The sequence below is a fragment of the Triturus cristatus genome, chromosome 9 (genome assembly GCF_964204655.1).
Source record: "Triturus cristatus chromosome 9, aTriCri1.1, whole genome shotgun sequence".
NCBI classification, from domain to species: domain Eukaryota; kingdom Metazoa; phylum Chordata; class Amphibia; order Caudata; family Salamandridae; genus Triturus; species Triturus cristatus.
The window spans coordinates 944,950,883-944,965,403 of NC_140592.1; the positions used below are offsets into that span (position 1 = coordinate 944,950,883).

General features: G+C 45.7%; 1 protein-coding gene across 2 annotated transcripts in view; it reads right to left on the reverse strand.

Annotated features, from left to right (window-relative positions):
- RPS6KA5 (ribosomal protein S6 kinase A5) overlaps positions 1-14,521 on the reverse strand; it is a 543,858-nt gene that overhangs the window by 269,134 nt on the left and 260,203 nt on the right. For both annotated transcript variants that reach the window (XM_085626532.1, XM_085626531.1), the window contains exons 5-6: positions 3,642-3,749; positions 1,878-1,961 (exon numbers count right to left, since the gene is read on the reverse strand). In XM_085626532.1, coding sequence (XP_085482658.1) covers positions 1,878-1,961; positions 3,642-3,749 — 192 coding nt within the window. The remainder of the gene's footprint in view (positions 1-1,877; positions 1,962-3,641; positions 3,750-14,521) is intronic.

Below are 14,521 nucleotides of genomic sequence, written 5' to 3' on the forward strand. Positions count from 1 at the left end.
ACGGCTACAGTCTATCAGATGTCTAGTTATGTAAACTGCAAATGCAAATTAGCTGACAATTTCTTCACACCAATTGTATCTGAAAACTTCATCAAAACACACCTTTTTGAGTAAGGGGAGACAGATCTTATGACAATGGCACCAGCAAAAAGAGTGAAACACTGTTTTTATGTCTAGGTGCAAACTGTTTCCAGAGCCCTGCCTCATAAGCATTTTCTTTTTTTTTTTTTAACAGTAAATGTATGTGCAGCGGTTGGTGGTGCACACATTTTGGGTGGGTGTGGGACCCTCGCACACAGAAATAAAGTTGAGAAGCTTTATCCAATCCTGCCTAATGGCTTAGGCGATTCCTAACCAGTTAGAAAGGAAGACGAAAAGGATGATAGAGTGAGTTAGAGAGATTTGCCGTGATGGACACTAATAAAGTCAGCCTTCCTAGTTAGATACATATCTAGCTTCCCTATTGCACTTCTCCCTCTCCACCCTTCCTGGAGTTGAAATCTTCAGCATCACCTATTCTGATGCACACACTAACACGTTTCAGCCTCAGATACTGAGAGTACCAGAGCTAGAAAGATGGGAGGTCCAGTTTCATCTTAGGAACCATTTCTTCCCACAACACCCCCATTGCACATCTGAATACACTTGTGCCATGTATTCTCTACTGGCCCAGAAGTCTCAAAAGCAAGGATGACAAATTACGTGGTAGTACCCAGCAAATAAACGTGATGCAAAAAAAATTGCTGCTGTTTGAAGTGAGAAAAGTGTCATGAATCAAATATTTTTTCTGGTACTAGATTCTGAACAGAAAAGAACACCATACCATTAGTACGCATTTTAGTAGTGCGATTTCAAATAACAAGGTCAGGAGCAGTTCAGTCACTGAAAAATAGTGCCTCGTGTGAGGATGGCTAACCAAGCGGGTCAGGGTACCAGTGCTCTGTGTGCAGTTTGTGACTAAGGTAAAACATAGCACATTACAACAAAAATTGCTGAAGTTTTTAAAGTCACCTGCATGATTATACAGCGTTTCCACCGGTCTCAAACAGGTCCAGCCACTGCCTATTCTTGAGAGCAGCTTAACTTTACATGGCTTTTTTGACCAAATGTTCATGATGCTTTTTAAGGTATACAAAGGACTGCCTATATTTAACTTTTTGCAATCTGGCAGTTTCTCAACCACTGTTGGGATTAGTCTTTTGGCCAAGAAAGTTACCAAGCTGACAAGTTTGAACCTTCGGAAATTGCCCAGGGGTGATTGAGGCAAAATACCTGGTATTACAAGGCGTTAAAGCCACTTTTCAAACTTACTTTAGATTTTCAAAATGTTTTCTGAAACTTTTAGCTAAACGTCCTGCATTTACAAAGGCACAAATAATTACAAAGGACCACACAAAAGACACCATTTGTCGATGTAGGTGGGGAGGCAAAAGCAGGTTTGAGACTATCAATGGGCAACGGTTTGGCCCTCGTGCCAGTTATAGGCCCAAATTAAGGGATGAGACAGAGGCAAGCCAGGACAATGCCATCTCTACCTCTCCTTTAATCAGTTATGTAACAGAAAACATGTCGCTTCTTCAAAAATTGAAGGAGAGATGCCATAACCCAGTATTATCATTTTATATATCTATTATGGCATTCATATTGTGAGCAATTCAGGGGCTTAGCTCTCCCTATGAATTTGGTGGCACCTCTACTTGACGGATGGTGTTAAATAGACCTACTAGCAAGTTACATTTATTTCTGGAAAATTAACAAAACTGAGAAGAGCTATAGATGGATAATTTCATTTTGCAAATTAATGACAAAATGCACAGACAGACATTAAGTAGTACTGTTACAAAAATGGCACAAAAACAAAAATGAAAGTAAAATACCTTATCGTGTCCAGTATCCCCTCCTCTGACAATCTCAGGTGCCATGTACTCTATGGTACCACAAAAGGAATATGCCCTCTCCGTCTGAAAATAAGTCAAAAGTGTTACACATCTGAATCACTTCATTCTCATTCGCATGCAATTTATAATTCCCCCCACTCCACTTCAATAAGAAGGCATTCCACAATACTTTGGGCTATTTAAGAGTTTGAGAGATGTACCATCAGCCTAACGGGATACCACGATTATGATGGACAGAGCCTGAGCTGGCGCCTCCGTAGGGAAACCTTTGACCACCGGCCTATCCGCCACTAGGCTAATGTACAACAGAGCAGGGTGGAGGTTGAGATATACACTTTTCCTGGTCAGAACTGCCAAGGAAAGCACCACCCCGTAAGGGTAATTTGTTTTTTGTTTTCCAAAAATCAAAAACCTTTGCATAGAAGGAAAATTCAACATGGGTGCTGCTCGACAAAGCTTCAGTGCCTTCAACAGAGCTGCAGTCGGTACACTAGAAGCCGATATCCCTTAGGCCCGGCACGCAACTCTATATATGGCGGATAGTTCTACGCCAGGGTAGCGGAGGACATTCATTCACTGATCTGGTGAGCCATCTGCCAATCTATTAACAAATACCTTACTTCTTACATTTCCTTTTCACCCTTATTTTTTTTTTTGCTGAGAACAACTGAGCCTCCTGCTGTACAATACTGTGTATACCTCAAGTATGGCTTCAGTATTAAATAGCAATTAACTGAAGCTCCAAGAGCCTAGATGGTCTTTCAATTCCTTTTTGCTCCAGTTCAAGGCAGCTAAACATGGGTGCTAACAAACAGTAAGCAATAGGAATGCCTACTTTTGTAATCATTCTATTTCTACAAAATATTTATATTCAACGCTTTCTGTACCCGTTACTTGACAGTTTTTAAAGATGTATAACAGGGACGAGGCCTTAAGTTTTACTTTGGAACCTTTGTGAAAGTCACAACTTTGTAAAGATTGCAAACGTATTCTTCTCGTAACATTTGCAAACAATTGGAATTTATAACACACATTTGTTATAAATTACAATTTTTCGCCTCCTAAAAGAAAGTTCTGCATGAAGGAAACTAGCAGCGAAAAATATCTACATACATTTTTCAGCTTGGCTGGGCTACATTAAAAATAATTTTATCTGACAATTTACAGTACATCTTTGCCCAGGCAAAGGTTAACTAGAAAAGTTTGAAAGCTTCACAGAGGGCAAAAATCCTAACTTCTTAAGACTCCACTGTTGGAAAAAAAAATCCTTGCTCACTAATACCATGACCTTATGTTAGCAAAAGAAAAAACCCTGACAACTTGAGTTGGTCTTCAGCTGGGAAACACCACCTGGTCAAGAACCTACCATTAAGCCCACTCGCACCTAGAATGAAGCCCACTCACTGCATTTGTACATATAGACCCACAATCCTCCACACGCAATATTATCAGGAGGCAATACCTCCTAGGGAAATGCCTGATGTGGTATACTGATATCTGTAGGTCACAAGAGGCATAGCAAGGAATTCCAGGGTTCAAGGCAGAAAAATTCAAATTACTTTATGGTCCATGCCTATCTGCGGAAGGTTTACATGATAGACTAAGTGGTAAAAACATCAATGGAAGAGAATAGATTAACTGAGTTATATCTGTATTTTTAAAGGTTCCTTTTGCTGCAGTTTTTTCAATTGTAATGATTACATATTAAAATCATTATACCACATCAGAGATTTAGATACATACCTCATCAATAAGAAATTCTTTACTGAGGCCGAAGTCCGTCAGTACCACATGGCCATCAGCATCTAGCAAGATGTTCTCAAGTTTTATGTCTCGGTATATAATACCCAACTGTAGAAAGAACAAAAATATTTTTTATTCGCAAAGTATCATTCTGCAATGCTAACTGATCTTATAATATGCTACCATATACCAACTGGATCTCAGAAAATCATGCCAAGAAAGACTGGCTTCAACCAGACCACACAAAGAGGTTGTCCTAACCTCATAACTAGTTTAGCTACCAGACCAGATACAAACACTGACAATTAAACAATATAACAACTCTTTCTACCCCTAGTGTGCAGTCCCAAATGTAGGTGCGTACACCATGCTTATTCACATCAGTAAGGTAAGACAGGCCATAAAGAAATCTATAAAAATCATCAACACCAAAGAACCGCAAATTAGGTACCCTTTTATTGCCTAGCATTGGCTACTTCGGAGCCACGGACTCTTTGAATATAGGACCAAATAGTGTTCACCAGGGAACGGGGGAAAGAAAGAAGAGTGGAAAAGGTAATTAGATCACTCTTTTTAGGTCTCGCGAGCCAAAGGCTCGAAGAGACATTTTATATGTGGGATTTTCAAAGTGCTACCCACAGTTTTGGCTGGCCTAAACCTTGAGTGCACGATCACATGCACGTGCACAGCTGCTCCCACTCCCCCTCCCTTCTCTATAGCTTTGGCTCCTTTGTTTTTTATTACACCCTCCCTTCTCTCCCCACTGTTTTCACACTACCCCCTCCCTTCTAATCAGTTTCCTTTCTGCTCCCTTGATCGCGTCTCCGATCACTGAGCCTGTCTCTCTCTTTTTCAGCTGTCGCTATCTGCCTCTCTGTGCTTCAGTCTGTGCCCCTCTTTCCCACTGTCATTCTCCGCTTCTGTCTTCCCCCCTGAATGTCTCTATCTTTTCCATTGTGTCTCCTTGTCTATCTCTCCACAGACCGCATCTGCCTTGCTCTGTGTATCAGTCTCCCTGTGTCTGTGCATTGCACTGTTTGTCACCTCCACTTTATCGTTTCCCCTGTATTTCCCTCCCTCTCTGCTCCGCTATCTGCCTCTGCTGATTCCCTTTCTTTTCCCCTGACTGTCTCTGCCCCTCTTTCTTCCACTGTCTGCCCCAGATAGTCTCTCTGACTGCCTGTCTCTTTCTGTTCCGATGTCTCTCTTTTCTACCTTGCCAGTCTCACTCTTCCACAGTCCATCTCTGCCCCGCCCTCTCTTTTTGCCTTGCTCTCTCTGCCCGTTTCATTTTTTTCTTCCGCTGAATGTCTCTTTTTCTTTCTTTGACTCCAGGGAGCAGGCCCTGGACGTCAGGCCGACGTGTTAAGAGTGGGGAGGGGCACTGAGGCAGACTGGTCATAAAGGTCCCTCTGGTTAGGGGTGAATAACGGACATTTAAATAGTTCACACCACAAAATGTAGGTCCTTGTTGACAATGCGGATTATTACCTAACTCAGCTCTGAGCGTTGTTTTTCATCGACCTTCAAAGGATTAAGCCCTGTGTCAGTCCCGCAGCACTGCAAACTCTTAGCTGCAAAGTCTGCACATTTCCTAGCCGGGGGCTCTTTAGATGTTTATAAGCGCCATAGTTGGCACTATACCCTATTTAAAGGTACTCAATTTACCAACCTCGGAAGGATGGGGTGCTGAGTTCACCTTGCTCGCATCCAAACTTCAGCATGCATGTCACTTCGGATGGTTGCCACGAGTGTTAACTTATTGAGAAGATCTGGCAATTTGCTTACCCTTGAAAATGCAAATATCTATAGCTGCTTTGTTTATTTGTGTCCTTTTATGTAGCGCAAATGTATCGCCACCCACGGCATCAGAGCACTTTACAAGGGAACAAGAAGAGCCGTGTGGATAACTCTCAACAGAAACAAGCATTTGCAATGCAATAGGTCTCGCATTTACGCGAGTTTGAGCCTTTGGCATTGTAAATGACAATGCCTTTTATTTATATTTTGGTTTATAAAACATAAATAAAAGGCATTGTCATTTACAATGCCAATAGCTTAAACGCGCGTAAATGCGAGACCTATTGCATTGCAAATGCTTGTTTATTGTTACAATTTCTGTGGCACAGCCTGAGCAGACTCAGTCATGGTAGCATGCATATGAAAACAAAAGTGCGTGCTGAATAAGTCTATGGATTTTCATGGTGCTTCTGTAACTGTTCCTTGGAGCAGTCGTATACTTTTAGGTAATAATTTCATACCGTCACCTTGTTTTAACCAATCTCAACTTTTGGCCCTGCTGCGTTATCTGGCTTCATCTCTGAAAGGCCCAGTTCTCAATGACTTGAGCGCTAGTTTAACTTGTTAGTTCTTACCTCTCTATGTAATGTCACCTCTCTTGACCGTGTGTTCCCAGTTGCGGCTGCCAGAAACGAAAAGTGGGGAGGGCGGGGAACGGACGGACAGGGTGGGGGCAAAAAAGGGAATTATTTTAAAAAGTACCTTTTCTTCTGCTATCACAAACGCAACCGCTGTCTCAGAAATCCCCCTCGGGGCTTTCCCAGCAGTCTCGGGGACTGCAGGTTCCCTGCCCAATCCAGACGCTGCTCTCACTATGAGAGCAGTGCCAGGTTTGGTCTGAGCGGCTGCTCTGCTGCTCAGACAGTCCCTGGGAGCCTGCGGTGTTTTTCCAACCTGGCTGTGGCTGTGCTGGGAGAAACAGAAATGTGCATGTATGTTTGGTCGGCCAAAGATTCATGTGCCCTGCTTTGTGCCCACCACTCTTGGCCCTGCCCTCCACACTACATGCATGTGTAAGGCAGTCACAGAAAAATAAAATTATGTTCTATCATTTTATTTTTCTGTGACTGACGAGTGGGACAATGTGTCTTTGCCATTACGGAGGAGCCGCCCCTATGGGGTCCTCCAAGCGAGCATGCTGGTCCTGAATAGAAGCAACTGTGACCACCAACATGTGACGTCTGGTTGAAAGATACACTCTTTTCTGGCACTGTTTCAGTGGATTTGCTACTCTATTCACCAAGATACGCAGTGTCCCTTTACATGGTCATCATACACTTATAGGAAAGGACAGATTCTTGGTCTCTTAGCAGAACGGACATAAGGAGAAGGAGTGATTTTCTTCTTCCTACATTCAATTTACTAACGTATAAAATCTTTAGCTACCTTTATCAGAGTCATGGCTTGTTCAGTGCAAGATATTAACTTATTCCTGTTATACTGAATTTCACACCCTGAGCGGGAGAGCTGTAACGGTCTATATAAATTGTTTCTGAATAAACAGTCCCATGACCATCAGAATCAAAGAATGAATTGGGATGCTTGAAATAATGTTGCATACTAACGTGATAGAGTACATTACGCTATTGCTGAGGATGAAGGCATATTTTACATCAAATCAACAGGCTACTACGGAATTCAAGTCACATGTGTACATTCTGGGACGAGATCAGATGTAGATCCTGTACTGTTAATGCAGAGAAATAGCAGAAACATATAGTGATTCAACGAAATGGGTGATGGAAGGAAGCACCTTCAAAACCTTGAAAAGAGTGTGGGAGGATGTACTTTTTTAACGGATCTGGAACCTACGAACTGTCCTCTTGTCATTGTTAGTGTAGAACCACTTTTATTATAATTGTTAAAAGGCATAGTTTTCCAATTATCTGAACACCTTACAAATCCAGTGGTTTTCCAACACAAAGTCTTAAAATCTCAACTTTATGAGCTGGCTTATGCAGTATTAGATAGCATCTTCAAATCAGAGATAGACTTTGCTATGCACTTTTCCTGTTTCGTGAACTACTGGTGTTTTTCATGAAAATAAAGTACTTAAAAACTGCAGCTTGATTTCACTCATATGTATGCATTTCTTTGGTTGCCCTTACAGTAACTAGCTATTTTAGTTACTTTTGAAGGCTCCTCAGAGGATTTAGCCAAACTTCTAAAAATAGGATGGGTGGGGTACTGTGAAGAGGGAGATGCTGTAAAACTGTAAGGTAGAGCCTGTTGATAGAATTCCTACCATCCACTCAACTGTGGACATATTTAGATCATGAGGAGACATACTAAGGGCCTTGGTGTTTTGTGAATGCAGGACATTTGCCAAAAAGTGACGGATGCCTGATCCTTTTTGAAGTGCGCAGACATCACTACACTCTAAAGAGGTGGGGCGGGATATCTAGCACTATGGGTGGATTTTACACCCCACCGAACTCTAAGTAAGGCTCTAAGTATTCTTCGTCCCAACAAAGGGGCTGAACATGGAAGGCGGAGTTGGAGAATTCACATTGATTCTGCGCAGAGTAGCTTTTAAAAATGAAAACCTATGTGAAATATTTAGAGCACCTAGAGCTGAAAGTCTTCAGCAAAGCCTGTTCAATTTGCTTGCTATATAAACAGCTTTAATTCCAATTATTTCACTAACTTCAAAGTTTGGTTAATAGATATTTGTCTTAGTAAAATATCCTTTGCTTCCAGATGTTTTATCTTCAGTTAAACACTATAATGCGTTTGTCTTCTTACATGATTCACAGTTTTAACAAGTAGAATGTGTATTAGAATGGCATGTTCCAACAAAGGTCATCAAAACATCTTGATCCAGTCCATTGAGTTTCCATTTATGATTTTTACAGCAGTACTAAATATACAGACATGAGCTGCTCTAGTTGCAGCTGCCACAGTCACATTTGGTTTGCTGTGATTAACAAACTAACTCAGGTGGAATATTATTTTTTTTTATCTGTTCTTGGAGTTCTGCCAGTTTTTAAAAAGGGAGATTACAATAACAGGCTAAATTATGTGTAGCTTGAAATATGCATCTAATGTGCCTTTGAAATACTTCTGAGAGTCCATCACTTCTTGAGTGAGTCCTGGTTGACTACAGAAAACTATGAATCCTTTATTGATATTATGGGATTTTAAAAGATTGACGTTTTGCTACCGGAGAAAGCAAATATTTCCACTTTTCTTTTTCAATGAATGCAAACGGGAACTTCTTCATCACACATTTGCGTCAGTCAAGCTTTTTCACAACGACTGGCATCTTCCTTTTGACGTCACTGCTTCATTCACAGGAAAGTTAGTGCAGCAATATGATCCAAAAACTTAATTCTGTTTGATGGAATATATTGGCCGCAGAGGTTATGTTAGAAAGAGAAACCACATTTTAGCCTGAACAACAAAGGTTTGAAAGTAAGATCTCAAAAACGGAGCTAATAGAGGAGTGGAATACTAGAGGCAGTTGTTTGCCACGGTGTTGGACTTTATCTGTCCCTAAGCCTTTTGCTCAGGTTGGAAATATGCTTATAAGACAGTGTCAAAATTCAAAGGTGTGTTTTACATCCATGGGAAGATCAAGTGCCTTTCTCTTCCTTGAGGGACAAGAATACCTACATACAAGTCTCCATCTTAGAAAGGAAATCTCCTTTGGGGATGGTATGAAGCAGCCTCTATTTTCTTTGGTTTCAATTGAAAATGTCTACATATGTTACAGTTTTAAAGTTTGTATATTTTTCAGTTTTCAATCTTGATCCAAATAAAGCAGCAATTGTATTCCGTTTCTCGTCTTCCAGATTTACATATCACTGATCATATGTGTATTGCATAGTACTAAAACATAAAAAATGTCAGTTATGTCGGCCTAGGCTTTTAGTCGAAAAGAAGCAGGGTGTGGGTTTCAGATTCCTGACCAAAGAAAAGCACACATTTTCTTGGGACACTTCCCTGTTTGGGCTCTTAAGTGCTACCACAATAGCATATCCCTCTTTATATAAGCGTTTATTTGGACTATAGATGTATACCTCCATATGGCTATTGCTTTGTATAAACGTATAAAATAATTATGTTTTTTTTTTTGTTTTTTTTTAAAACCTTTATTACAGTTTTGAAGAGATACAAGTATGGGCCTACAACCAACAGGCCGGCCGCTAAACGCAGTGTAAACCTGGCACGACTTAACATTCACATCAATGAAGCAACAAAAAAGTTACTAAAGTGCTAATCATCGCAGTCGGCCGCAGCCGCAGTCCATAAACAAACAAGAAAGGTTTCATATTTTTGAAAAACAGAAAACATCAAACACACAAGGCAGAGGAAGTTAATGGCAGTAACATGTGCTCCTCGTATCGAAGGAGTAAACCAACCCGGGTAGACAGAGGGGGGGAGGGGGGCAAGGCAGAAGAGACAAATTCGCATGTCGCAGGAGCATACAGGAATGCGCGGGCTAGGGAGACAGAGCGGCATCCATCTCACGCGTCTGGGGCGGGGTGCAAATACCTCCACGATAGGAGTTCAAGGGACCCCACACCTTAATCCACTTCCCAGTCTTGCCTCTCGCCACATACACCGTTTTCTCTCTGAACATACACCAGTCCACGTGTTCCTTCCACTCGGAGACCGTTGGCGGCCTCTGGGAGCCCCACAATTGTGCAATGTCACGCTTCGCTACCATATAGCCTAGAGTCACCCATTGCGTCTGCGTCACATTGTAATCAGTCGGCTCCCAGACATTCAGCAAACATCTTCGTGCCTCCGGCAACAAGGCAACATGCGTGACTTCTTCTAACACCGCATGCACTCTGCACCAAAACCGAGTCACCTCCGGACACTCCCACAAGATATGGAGAAAAGTCCCCAGTAGCCCACAGCCTCGCTTACACAAACCATCCACCGAGTACCCCATACGCATCAAACCAGGCCCCGTGACGTACACTCTATGTAGTATCTTAAGCTGGACGAACCGCAATCGGGCCGGGATAGCCACCTCTTTCGGGGAGGCCACCGCTGACACCCAATCCTCGTCGTCCAGTTCTAAACCGTCGGCAATCCATGTCTCCCGCAATGAGGCCAGCAAACCCATTCGATCATTGATAAGCTTTTTATAAATCAACGAAATGGTGCTATCCGGCACATAGCTGTCCAATACTCTGTCTTCCAACGGGGAATGCTCCGGAATAGCGCCACGTCCAAAAACACGGAACACAAGGCATGATGAACTTGAGCATACCGATAGTATTGCCTATCATTCAACTGGCATTCAGTTTTCAGCATGTCGAACGTCTTAAATTTCCCTTTCGTCCAGAGATCCCCTACCGTGCTGATACCAATCGTATCCCACTTCTCAAAGCCTTTCGTAGTATACAGATAACCCAAACGCTGGGACGCGTACAATGGCGTAGCCCGAGTCAAGCGATCCCTCCACCCCATCGCAGCATTTGCTGCATGCCACACCTGCACCGCGACCCGCGTCGGGCCCGTCAACCGCGCATCAAGGGACCCCGAGTATAGTGCTCGATTATAGTCTCTGCCTGGCAGTAGCAATTTGTCCATCTCAAAAGCCGGTTCAAAGCAGGGCCATACATCCCGTGATTGACGGCAGCCAACTGGGAGGCCCAGTAATATCGCTTAATGTCAGGGAGGGCGACCCCCCCCGTCATACCACGGTAGGGTCAGTTTGGCAAGAGCAATCCGCGGCCGCCCATCCCAAAACAATCGACGCTGGAGACACTCCACCTCCCGAAAATAACGGGCCGGCACTACGTCCATAGTGTTCTGCAGGGCGTACAAAAAGCGTGGTAGCGACATCATTTTGAACAATGCTGCCCGGCCGAGCGGCGAGAGCGGCAGCCGCCGCCAACCCGCCACATCCGCCCTTAAGCGCTGAAGGGGGGGGAGAAGATTCCGTTCATACCGGGCCACCGGATCCAGGGTTATAAAAATACCCAAATACGTGAACGCCGACTCCGCAATCTGCATAGGGCACCCCCGCGGAAGGGGGGGGCCTCCCCGGAGAGAGCATATACACAAGACTTAGCCCAGTTAATTACCAATCCGGTGTTGCGACCAAAGGAGCTCAACACATCCACCAATACAATGAGCGATTTGCGCGGAGATGCAAGATACAAGAGGATATCGTCCGCATATAGGGAAACACGATCCTCGTATTCCGGCGTCCATCGAAGGCCACGTATCGAGGGGTGCCACCGCAACCATTCCGCAAGGGGCTCCAAACAAAGCGCAAAGAGAAGAGGCGACAATGGACATCCCTGTCGGGTGCCCCTACCCAAAACAAAGGGAGCCGACACCCGTCCGTTGACCACCACCTGTGCCAGTGGGTTGTCATAAAGCAATTTCACCCAACCGATAAACCCCGGGCCAAACCCAAACTTCGCCAATGCCGCCCAGATGTACGGCCATTCCAAGGTGTCAAACGCCATGGTAGCGTCCAAGGACGCCAAGATGGCCGGCTCACGAATGAATGGCGCGCGAGCAAGGACGCCATGCAGTCGCCGCAGGTTCAAAGCGGTATTGCGATGGGGTATAAAACCGGATTGATCCTGATGAATCAGGTCGCCCACAACCCGGATCAGACGATTGGCCAGTACCTTGGCGAGGATTTTGGGCTCCGCGTTTAACAAAGAGATAGGCCTGTAAGAAGTACACCGATCCCGCGGCTTCCCTTCCTTATGGATAACAACAATAGTAGCAAGACGTTGGTCAGAAGGGAGGGAGCCCGCCGCCTGACCCTCAAGGAACATGTCCCGGAGATACGGGGCAATCGCATCTGGGCGCAGCTTATACAATTCGATGGGAAGTCCGTTAGGACCCATGGCCTTACCCGAGGCAATAGAGCGAATGGCCAAAGCAATCTCATCTGGCGACAGGGCCGCATCCTTCAATACTTTATCCTCATCAGATAGGGAAGGCAGAGTAATGTCTCGAAGCAGCAGTCGAGAGTCTTCCTCCGATCGCTCTGAGACCGGAGAGTAGACCCCGTGAAAATACTCCGCAAAGCAATCAACAATGTCACCGGGGTCCGTCACACGCACACCTTCCACCCTCTCAATCTCCGGCACCACTCGACTCGCTCTCTCCTTCTTATCCAACCAGGCAATCAACTTCCCGGCCTTATCACCCATATCGTACAATCGCCCCTGTTGCTCCCTGCTCATACTCCTAGCAGATTCAGTAACCAGCGCCTTATAGTCGGCCTGCTTAAGCTCCAGCACATGCAATCTGTCATCCGTAACACCTTGCTCCAAATCACTCTCCAACTCGGTGATCTCATTTTCTAGCCGAACAACCTCCTGCGCCTCGCATTTTTTGGTGTGGGAAATGAGAGATAGGGCCTGGCCCCGGAGCACCGTCTTAAAGGCCTCCCAAAGGGAGATGGCGGAAGACACCGACCCCACGTTGTCATTAAAATAGTGTTCCAGAGACTTAACCAGGTCTGCACGAATCGTGGGGTTCCGGAGGTACCAGGGGTTGATCGGCGCCACCCTCCCCTCCGCCCCCAGGGCGATATCTAGGTGCAGCAAAAGGGGGGAGTGATCAGATATACCGCGTGCCAAATGTCGCACCTCCCCGATCATCCCCGCTTGGGCCGCAGGCACTAGCATATAGTCAAGCCTCGAAAGACTACCGTGGGCCCCGGAGTGGAAGGTATATTGCGCTTGTCCAGGGTGTTTCAACCGCCAGCAATCTATCAGTCCTAGGGTATCCAGAAAGCCCCCCAGGCAGTTCTGGGCCCGAGGGAGGTCCCTAGGGGGGTATCGATCCTCAACTCCGGAAACCACAGCGTTAAAGTCCCCCCCCAGTACCAACACCCCCCCCCCCCCCCGGGAGCCTAAGTAGCAGGCGCCCCAAATCAGCATAGGTGGCCGTCTGCAGGCCCGGCGGCACGTAGACCGCGACCAGCGAAATCAACTTACCCTCCCACCTCCCCACCAGCGCAGTGTAGCGCCCTCTGTCGTCGTGGAGCACCTCATCCACCACCAACGGGAGAGAGGTCCTGACTAAAATGCCCACTCCCCTCGAGCCAGAGGTGAAACCAGAATGGGCCAGGAGGCGATATCCTCGTCTGTTCATGGCATGAAAAGAGTTCCCTATGAGGTGCGTTTCCTGCAAGAACACAATGTCAGGCGAAATACGTTTCAAGAACTGCAGGACTACCCCCCGCTTTATCCTGTCCCCCAGCCCATTCACATTCCAGGAAAGAAGTCTCAGTCCCCTACCCCCCATCCCTCCCAGCACAAAATATCCCCCTCCCGGGGAGCACAATCATAATAGCACAGCAAAAAATATTACCCCGCCTTGTGAAACAAACAAGCAACCCCCAACCCCACCCCATCAACCCCAACAAAACTCCCCCCTCCCTGCACCCCTGCGTGAGCCCGAACAGCCCCCCCAACATGCAGTGTGCCTGTCGCCCCAATATGAAAGAAAGGACAAGAAAAAACCCCAGAAGGAGGAAAGGGCCCCAGCAAGCCCCCCACAACCTCCAAATACCACGGGGCAAAGCGTTACAAACTGGAGTCCAGTGCAGCCACAGGTGCAAAACGTTACCAATACAGTCCATCACCAGGATCACAGTTCCATTCCTACTCCGTCAAACCCTCTCCGCTCTCCGCCATCCGACCCTCCCGATCCCGACTCTTGGGCAGGGCATCCAGCCACTCTCCCACCGCCTCCGGCCGGTCGAAGAAGTGTGAGCGACCATCTAACTCGACCCGCAGCCTAGCCGGGAATAGCATCGCAAACTTGAACTCCATGTCTCTCAAGCGCCGTTTGATGGCCGAGAATCCCATCCGTTGCTTTTGAACCGCTTGCGTAAAGTCTGGGTAAAAGCTAACATTAGAGTTCTCAAATCGTAATGGCCCAGCCACCCTCGACGCCTGCGGGATAGCGTCTCTATCCCGAAAATTGAAAAGTCGGGCAATGATAGGCCGCGGGGGGGCACCCACCTTGGGCGCACCTCCCGGAATCCTGTGGGCCCGTTCCACAGCGAAGAACTTGCTCAGCCCTTTGGGTGCTAGATGAGTCACCACTAGATCCTCCACAAAAAGATCCACAGCAGACTC